Raw genomic sequence first — 10133 nt, forward strand, 5'->3', positions numbered from 1 at the left:
TGACTTTCCCACACAGATTAAAGGACTCAGGTGGGTACTGCTCCTGCTCCTGCTCCTGCTCCTGCTCCCATCCTCTGCTGGGATGGAGAGGGATACTGAGTGGGCTTGGGGCGCCCTCTGCTGGTCAAGGTTCTCCAGGACCAGGTAGGAGCAGGGTCACAGATGGAGGTGAACTTTAAACTGAACAAACCATCCGTGAAGTGAGAGATTATTGATGGAAGCAGACAAAAGACAGTGAGAGTTGTTCTGGTTGAGACAGGGTGAAACACTAGAACTGTCTCAGTAATATAACAGAGCTGTGCAGTGGGTTAGTGGAGCTGTCTGTGATGAATTAAATAGAAAATGTAACTTACAAAGTATTCTGTTCTTCTTCAAGCAGTGTTTTGGGAACTTATTTTCCTCTGAGAACAGGTTGTTTATTCACTTATGAATAAATACATATTTCTGAGTTTGTGTTATTATCTCATTGTAAACCGCCAGTACAGCTGAGCCAACTTGACTTTCACTTTCACCAAAATAAACAACACTGCAGCCTCATGATCACGAGTTGAGCTGATGCAACAACACAACAACTCTTCCTCTTCACTTCAGACACGTTGCTGTAAAGAGAAGCAGTTCTTCCTTCCAGCTCAGAATTAAATACTTCAGCTGACACAAAGTGGGACAGCTCGCTCTCATACGAACACGTAAGTAACTCAGAACATGTTGTGTGGTTTAGTTTGTGTTTTTGTGTTTCATCCACTGTTTGTTTTTACAGGACTGACGCACATAAATTCACCGTTGACGCAGATCGGAAAACTGATACAAATCAGCCTCAAGTTTTTACATTCGCTTCTTTATTCACCTAGTTATTGTTAGAGGGACAAACCTCCTCCAGGATTTAATATTCACAGTTCAGAGAGTTAATAACTGACAGGATACTGCGCACATTCAGCAGGGACAAGAACAATCAGGGGCGGTCCTGGCTAGATTTACGCCCTGGGCGAACCATCCCTTGACACACACACACACACACACACACACACACACACACACACACACACACACACACACACACACACAAAAAACAAACAAACAGCAAAACTACATATTATTTGTATTATTTTATTATATATAATCTTAAATACAAAAGGTAACAAGAACAGAGAAAAAAAAACAAGATAAATAAATGAAATACACTTTATAAACACCAATGTAAATTGCACAAATCCTTCATCACAGGATCTAATAACCATGCTTGAAAAATCCCTGAAGAAAGCTAAAAAAAATATTGTATTGTCATTAGTATACATGTTATTCACAGCATTTATAGCGTTTACAAAAGTAAATGGCTCCTCATCAGACTCCAGGACCATGTCTGTGGCTGCTGTGGAAGTAGACTCCTCATTTTGGCCAGTGGGTGCTCCAGCTCCAAAATATTTCAGAAGTGCCCCTGAATTTACAATTAAGATACAATATGTAAGTTAGATCACACTTACATCACACATGCATCAGTTACCCAATTAAAATGACCATAATGCACATTTTATTAACATTTGTTAACATCCTATTAACTAAGCATAACACACTACAAATTATTCAAAAAGCTATATCACATGTAGCTTACAAAATGCCATGTCAATGTATATTAGAAGTTATTTAAGTTAGCATACAGCGTATAGCATTAAACATTCCACAGTCAGGACGTCTGTGGGAATTTGCACTTGTTGTGTTGCAAACACAAACTAGCCTAGTTTGCTTATGGGTGAAATTAGTTGCATGACATGATGCCTCAATTCTAATAGTTGCTAGTTCAGCAAAACTAAAAAACCAAATACAGTCGTCTTCTGTGACTAAGTAGCAACATATTAGCAAGAGGCTAATAAATAGCCTATAGGCTACTGTCACCCACGTCACTCATAGAAATCTGCCTACCTTTATCTTTTGCCCGTTTCTCCTCTTCTTCTTTTCTTCTTTTTCTGAACTGGGCACCTGGTGGCTTCTTTGCTCTTTTACTTTGATCCATGATGAAGATGAAGACTCGACATCATTACCTTTTACCAACACCGTCCGTTCGCCCGTCAAACAACCGGAGTCACGTGATGTAAACAAATTCACGTAGATGCATGCACAGATTTTTTTTTGTTTTACATTTTTCATATAACCCAATTAATTACATGTAGGTATATGGGTCTATATTAATTTTAGGAATGAAATACAATTTATTTGGAAGCAATTTGTGTTGTGTGGCCTGGGATCATCAGTCTATCCCTCTCCCCCTCCCCCTTGCTTTGATCCAACCTCTGCAGTCGCAAGTTGATCCCCGCCCCCCTCCCCCTTACCTCTTCTGACACACACAACCTGTGTGACTCTCAGCAGCAAGTTGACGTGACAATGAGGGCGCCCCATCGCCCACTCCACTAGCTTGACATAGAAATGAGCGGTAGTCTAGAAAACTGGCGAGTTTTGTTTTGTCTTTTTTTTTTTTTTTTTTTTGAGGGCGCTTGTGTGCCCTCACATAGATTGCGCCCTGGGCGGTCGCCCACATTGCCCATAGCAAAAACCGGCCCTGAGAACAATACAACAACAAGGAAGTGCAGCTTTAACGTGAAGTGCAGCTTTAACACTTCTCAACTAACATTAACTATCTTTACATTTTTATTCATTTATATTTATAATTTATTTCTTTATTTCATCGGTGTCATAAATACACAAATGACACTGTTGTTTATCTGAGTCAAAAGAGTTTATGGATCCTGAATCTTTAGTCCCCAGACTCCCTTACAAAATGCTCAATTTTAAGAATTGGTCAATAGAAGGAACTGTATAAGCATTGTGAAACGCAGTCTACAACACATTCTTATCTATTTGGGCTTACTTGGTCATTCAGCAAAAATTTCACATGAATATATTTCTTTATTTGTGTAAAAAATGTTTGTATCTCTTTGTCCTGGTGCACCTGCTCCACTAGGATCCTGTATATCTGTCCCAACATTTGTTAGGGTTAGGCTTACTTTTACAGACCCCCGCAAAGCTCAGATTATAACTCTAACTCTGGAGAAAAGGTTGTTTATTTTTACAATTGTTTGGTATTTCAAAGTAATATTTCTGTTTAAAATAAAAAATGTCATCAGAAATGATCATCACAAGCCTTAAAAGGTAATTATTATTAATGTGTAACTCAGTGTAAATGCTGACAGCATGAACTGAGTGTCCACAGTGCAGCTCTGTGTGTGTTTTCTTCTTCTGTGTTCTTCATCAGTCACTTCCTCCTTCAGAAAATGAACAACTGTTTCCTTTCAGGTCAGAATCAGACTGAGGCGATGCATCCAGGAAGTTGCTCAGCAGGAAAACTGTGTCTTCATCTTCTTGTTTATACGCTTGTGGAGGCGTTCATGGTTCCTGGGAGCAGCTGACCGATCGACACACCTGTAACACAAACACACAAACAGGTGGGGTTTTATTTTAACACTCAGGCTACCGACTGCAATAAGTGTACACTGAGATTATATGAAACAAGACACTGTACTCTAACGTTAACAGGTGCTTTTAAATCTAGCAGCTAACAGTATATACAGTATAACAATTAGCCTATAAGGACGACATTGAGTTTATTAATAGAGGACCAAGACTACCAAAAAAACCCATAAAAAAGTAGCTCAATAAATAAATGAATATGCCATCAAATACACCAAAATAACTAACAATAAATGTAGAGAATCATTTATCTAATAAATCATTGTTTTTTAATTTACTCATTTATTTATTTGTCTGTTTTAATTTTCCTTTTTATTTACATTCTCAGTTTGTATTTATTGTCATTAAACATTATTTGAAGGTTGAAATTATTTATTGTCTTCAAGCAGATCTGTTAAATTAGAGTCGTGATAACGTATGACTGAGATAAAGTGTGAGAGCTGAAACATAAGTTAATACGTTTAATTTACTTAGACTTATGAACTGTCACTTGATCCATCGGGACGTGGGATAGAACACACACTCTCTGAAGTTTAATAGACCCAAAAGTACTTTTTAAATTTTAAAACCAGTTTATTATTTAATCTTTATTATTAAAACCTGTCCTGTTTGATGAAGTCAAATCTTCTTCCTCTAATAAAACTGTCTCTCCTATCTGACAGGAAGAAGATGATCTTGATTGTTCTGCTTGTCGTTCTGACCTCCTCTGTCTGTGGTCAGTAGTCCTGCAACTCACAGTTAATGATATTAATAGTTGACCGATAATATTCCTTGATTGATTAATCATCTAATTCTTGCAGTTCTATTGGCTGGTTTAATGTTAAGTACTTTTAAACCATGGTCTGGGCGAATTCTCGGTTCTGATTGGCTGCAGGGTGTCAATAAACCCCTGATAAACCGACACATATGAAACTACTCAAGTAGCTCCAGTGAACGTTTCCATTGCAGAAGAACCTTAAGGGATGGTTTGATTGTTCCAGCTATTAGTCAAACCCTCAGGTGATGCCAGGAGGTTATTGTTTATGAAAAACATAATATTCATCGCAAAATGCCTGAAAATATAAATAAATGATTGTATTTTTATCTTTGGCAAGTGACCATGGTATAACCAGGATAATGTCCTTCAAAGTGTCTGTTCTGGCCTCCTGATAATGGACAACTCAGCAGGCATTGTCCCTTACTTGACTCCTGGTGGACACTATGAAGACACACAGTAAAATCAAAATCTAAATTGCTTCATTAGTTCAGACTGAAAACTCATGTGGCTCCAGGATCTCTCAGTTCTTTGATAGAAATGTTTCAGGCTGATATGAGGTAAAGTTTGATGTAACTCCACATGATGTCTCTCTTTGCCCTCTCTCTTGTCTGCAGAGATGTTTGCTGTGAAAATGGCCACGACCTTCTATCAGGCAGAGGAGGACAATAACATCACCATCAGATGGGACAGTCACACCAAAACTGACATGTCTCTCACCAACATGGCTTGTTTCCTGCTGTCAAAGCCTCTGAAGCTTTTGTATGAAATGATTAACGGCGTCGAGGTCCCAGAGTCTCAGGATCAACAGTTTGCGGGACGAGTCCAGTGTGACAAAGACGCCCTCAGAGACGGACGGATCAGACTTCATGTGTCCAGAGTCAGGACTGCGGACTCTGGAATCTACTGGTGTGATCTGGCTGCTAATTATAACAAGATGACGAGGAGATGGGTGCTGGCGACCACAGGTAAGCTGAACTCTGCTGTAGTGCAGGATGGAAACATGTTACTGCCACACAGGTCACACATCAGAATCTAACAGCCTCCTGATTTACACCCACAGAACATTTTGTCTTGAATGTGACCTCTCATGGAGAGAACAGCGATGTGTTCACACCAGTGTTAACTGAAGGTAGGTCACTGTGGTTTCTCATAGAGAAATAATACATCATGGGAAACTGGCGCCAATACTGATTTTAACTACCCGACCGACACCTTCAACCACACAGACTCTCCTGGCTGCACCTGATTGGACGGACATCACTCGTTGGTTGTCTGCTACAGGGTTTCAAACCGGACCAACATGGCGGCACCTTTGGAAACTTCCTCCTATATTACAAAAACAACTCAGTGAAATGTATTTCTGAAGACATTTAAGCCATGCAGATGCCAAATCTGTCTTCATTTCAAGTCGACAAAGGTGAACTTTTATAACATTTTTCAGAGGCAGGGAGTCCTGCTGGATGCTTTAGCAACTTTATGAGTTATTTCTTGCTAAAATGTCTCCAGAAATTCATTTCCTTGAGCTGTTTTTAAGATATAAGAGTAAGTTCACAGATGAGCCACCACATTGTAGGAGGTAGTCGATTAAGCGTCCAATGCTGCCAGAAGTCCTGTGAGCGTACAGTAACTGGCTGCGAGTTGTGTAGTGTGCTTCATTCTGAGCCTGATGCCCTGTCTCCATTTTCAGTCCTGTCGTTCAAATTGAAAGTATGTCATGCATAAGAGTTATTTATACAAACACTGTCTCCTATTACTACAAAAACCTACATAAGGAACCAGCTGGCTGAAGGGAAATCATCTGTTAGCGAAACTTTATGATAAATAAAATGTCTGAAATGTATTTAAAGGTGAAATATGGAAGAATTGGCCACCTGTCAAATTCATACCCAAACCAATAGGGGGCAGAATATCCCTAAAGTAACCGCTAACTGCTGCTAACTGTAGCTGTTGTTGGTTCATCCACTCAATTAGCCATGCAGTGTTTGAAGCACGGGGGGGATGATGGTGATAACGATGCCAGAACAGGAGCTTTGGACTGGGATGGGCCGTTGCTAGCTGGTTAGCATGCTTACAGTAGATATCTCTGCATAACAACATATTGATGTCATAACGTCAAACTGTTATTTCGACATTCTGTTGATAATTTTCGTTAATTTTTTATGTTAGATTCTTACATATTGCACCTTAAATTTCCCGAGGAGAAACATCTAAATATCACAGTGAAAAAGTAGAAACGTAGGAAGACTCACCCGTCTTTTACTTAAGTGGTTAAGTCTCCAATCTGATCTCCAGCACACAGCTGATAGTTACATGCTTTGTTTACATAACTGAATAAATATTTTATGACGTGATGACATGTGTAATGTGTGCTGCGAAGATATCTACTCAAGTTAGCATGCTAACAAGCTAGCAACACCTGTTCCTGCGCAACATTCCTGTGCTAGCGCTGTAAACACAAATCCTCCCCTGATGCTCCAAGCTAATCGAGCTAACTAGCTCACTGCAGTTACAGCTAGCAGCAGTTATCGGTCACTCTGGTGATTTACTGCCTCCTGTTTGTTTTGATTATGAATTTGACAGGTGGCCAATTCTTAAATATTGCACCTTAAACAGTTGTAGTGTGGACAGCGAGTGTCTGATGCATATAAAGCAACAAAATGTAACTTCCTGGAGAAAGATGGTTGATTGTTAAGGTTCATCCCCAGGCTGTCAAGTACTGATGCGTCAACCCAAAACATTGGTATTTGATGACCTGGAGATGAGACTTAACAATCAGCTATCTTTCTCCAGGAAGTTACATTTTGTTGCTTTAATGTCACTAGTTGACCTTTTATCACATAAACCACTGTACCGTGTGGTTAATATGAACTTAATAGTTAAAGCTATTTTAAAATCTCTGTACACTGATTTTAATAGTGTATCAACATGAACTTAGAGGAAAAAATATTTAGAGTTTCACATTTTGGAGACACGTAGTAAAAAACCTGAGGAAGCAGAAACATTACATGAAGCACAAAACGTTGGATAATTCAATATGAACACGCTGAAATAAATCTCACTTGATCCAAGTAAAATTCAGAAGAACAAAGTTTGTTTCTGTTCAGCAGGTTTTGGTAAATAAGTCAGTAAATTTGCTATAGTGCCACCGTGTGGCCATGTGGTGTAACTTCTGTTATGTGACTAGCAGCTGGTTGTGAGACGGATATTTACTTGTTGTTACCTGTTTATTTAGTCACGTATTATCTCATTTCAACGTTTGCTGACTTGGTATAAATGTTCTTGATGTGGTGGTTTGACTCTGATGTGTTGATGCTCCTGATATCAGATACTAACACTGGTTTTCTGTCTTCATGCAGATGCAGAACACACACCAGGAGGGCTGAAGAAGGAAGTGACATCACATGACTGGAGCAAAGTCAAAATGGTTCTCGGAGTCATTAGCTGTGGAGTTGTCATAGTTGCTTGTCTATTAGTTGTCCTCGCTGAAGCTCAAAGTTATCTGGCAGCTCTCATTCGTCAATGTAATAAAGGTGTGTTTGCTCATCATATTGTTCTGAATGGAACTATTTTGTGTCTTGTGATGTGTTTGTGTCAGTGCTTTGTTTGAACTTACTTTTCTCTCATGTCAATCACACAGATCAACACCAGGACAGATGTGCCATCACTGAGTTCGTGATAGAGATCAATACAGTTCATTGTCTGAGCAGCTTACATCCACAGCTGCTCCGATGTGAGCAGATGTAAAGACTAGTCACTTTTTACATTCTGGGTCCCAATTAGGCATCAATTAAAGTATTATGTATTAATTAATTGTTTAAACCATGTGACAAAGGCTGGGCGATACAGCCCTAAAATAAGATTATAATATTGTTAGGCTGTATGGTGTATCAAATATCACAATATTTTTGATCAAATAACTCGAGGTGGATGACTATTGGTGCTTTCACACAATATTAACATGATGATTTCTGATCAATAATCATCAGTAATGAGAATATAATGACTAAGTGGGTAAAGACAAATATTAGAACAAGTAGAACAGTGTGGTAAGGTCAGAAAATGACATCACTTCACTGTAATGCAGCTTTTAAACATGGAAAATAATATTGTAGTGGCTAAATGCTAATTAGCTTTAGTTACTTAATTCATAATTGATACTGATAGTTGTAAATCTCTACCCTCCATCCCGCGTAGCATAGCAAAACATTCATTAGCTTTCAATAACTCTGAGATGTTTACAGCTGGATAGCTAACTAGCTTAATTTGCAAGGTAAGGGCTAATATGGCTAACGTGTGAGTTTAGCTAGGTTATGATAAAAGCTTTGTAATTTACTTTGGCCCACTTCCTCCTGGTCAGAAGAGATTTAGTTAATAACAGACCTAAAGATTTAATTTTAATGGGGATACAAACAGCTGTTTTCACTATCAATTAAAATATTGATTATGTATTCATTAATAGTTTAATCCGTGCAACATAAAGTAAAATATCATGTAATTTTGTGTTAAGGCGCTAAGTGAACTACATCATCTCGCTCAACACATGTCACTAACACTAACATGGCCGCCAACTGGGCTCAGAAAAGGTCGTACACAAGATGGAAATCAAAATAAATCTGCTCACATTGACAACTGCAGTTATGTGAAAGGAGAGCTGCTAATATACAGGAGCTGCTCTACAATGTTTAAGTTACAGGTTTTGGTGAGCGTTCAATGATACTACGTCACTAATGAGACTGTTGGCTGTGTCGTCTTTATAATGACGTATTTTCACAGTCTGATATTTAATTAGTTTGATGATTGACATTGACAAACATCATTTGTGTGATTCATGACACAATTCAAACAGGATCAGTAAATTATTTGTCTCTCTTCAAACCTGAAGGGCCGTGGCGTCCGCTCTCTATAGCGATACACAATATATCTTGATATTGATATTTATATATTAACATTTATTATATATAATCAAACATCACAACAGAACAAACATCAGTCTAACGTTGATCCAAACATGTTTTTAATGATTTGTTTACTCTGATGTTCAAACTTCTAACAAGTTTCTGTAACTTGTTTCTCAAACTGCACTGAAACAAGCTTGTGCTCCATACCAGCACTTTTATCTGCTAACATTGACTTTATTTCATATTATTCTAAGTACACTGTAGTGGTCAGTGTTTGTATATATTTCATATTTAATACAGTAATCATACATGTATGTGAATGTGTCTGACAGCAGGCAGCCCCTTGAAACTGGAGTCAGTGAACGTCAGGTCTCATCATGTTGTACTGCAGCTGTCAGGTCAAAGTGCAGATTGATTTGAAAAGGATCCACTGCATTATAACTCAGCTTAACTGAAACATTAATAGCAGACATGATATGGAAGCAGTTCACCAGCATAAACACATTAAACACTGTTTAAAACTTGTGATTCGCTTAGTTTTGCAATAATTTGTGTAAATCCACAGTTATATTGTGTGGGAATAAAACCACAGAACTCTGAAATTTCAGATTTGAAACTTTTGTTCTTGTATTTATTTGTCTTTGTATTGTTTTTAAATGATCCCTCAAACTAAACTCAATATTGTATCTTCTGCAAAACACTTCTGACTCTGTGAAGCACTTTCTAACTTTGTGTTGAAACATGAAATGTGACTGTTTTATACCATGCTAAAATAAACATTTTCACTGTCAAACTCCTGTGTCTTGTGAAAATCCCTATTTTTTCTTAATATTTGATAAATGTTATTTTTCATTAAACATCCTCAGTCTTGAGGGACTTTTCTAACTTATTTTAACATTTGACATCTGAATATTTTAATCATGTGTAATAATGAACTTGGTGAATGAGTCTAATCCAGGAGAAGGACTGCATTTCTTATGAAGATAATCATTTCTCAGTTTGATCTCTAATAAAGTCCAGCA

General features: G+C 38.1%; 1 protein-coding gene across 3 annotated transcripts; it reads left to right on the top strand.

Moving 5' to 3' along the window:
• The first annotated feature begins 544 nt into the window (after positions 1 to 544).
• On the top strand, positions 545 to 9900 carry LOC140996171 (uncharacterized). 3 transcript variants are annotated; one of them, XM_073466463.1, is made up of 7 exons: positions 545 to 686; positions 3283 to 3431; positions 4119 to 4171; positions 4828 to 5178; positions 5274 to 5342; positions 7570 to 7743; positions 7851 to 9900. In XM_073466463.1, the coding sequence occupies exons 3-7, from the start codon at positions 4126 to 4128 to the stop codon at positions 7955 to 7957; spliced, it is 747 nt and encodes a 248-aa protein (XP_073322564.1). In that variant the 5' UTR covers positions 545 to 686; positions 3283 to 3431; positions 4119 to 4125; the 3' UTR covers positions 7958 to 9900. The 3 variants fall into 3 exon arrangements, with proteins under 3 accessions (XP_073322564.1, XP_073322566.1, XP_073322565.1); XM_073466465.1 differs by lacking the exons at positions 7570 to 7743; positions 7851 to 9900 and adding an exon at positions 5440 to 5891 and having other exon boundaries at positions 548 to 686; XM_073466464.1 differs by lacking the exon at positions 4119 to 4171 and having other exon boundaries at positions 550 to 686.
• Positions 9901 to 10133: the final 233 nt, after the last annotated feature.

The sequence above is a fragment of the Pagrus major genome, chromosome 5 (assembly GCF_040436345.1).
Source record: "Pagrus major chromosome 5, Pma_NU_1.0".
NCBI classification, from domain to species: Eukaryota; Metazoa; Chordata; class Actinopteri; order Spariformes; family Sparidae; genus Pagrus; species Pagrus major.

Excerpts from the sequence above, each read along its gene's own strand:
- LOC140996171 (XM_073466463.1), top strand. The coding sequence starts at position 4,126 with ATGATCTTGATTGTTCTGCTTGTCGTTCTGACCTCCTCTGTCTGTG. Across the intron at positions 5,179-5,273 it reads ATGGGTGCTGGCGACCACAG|AACATTTTGTCTTGAATGTG; the intron begins GTAAGCTGAACT and ends TTACACCCACAG. Across the intron at positions 5,343-7,569 it reads CACACCAGTGTTAACTGAAG|ATGCAGAACACACACCAGGA; the intron begins GTAGGTCACTGT and ends GTCTTCATGCAG.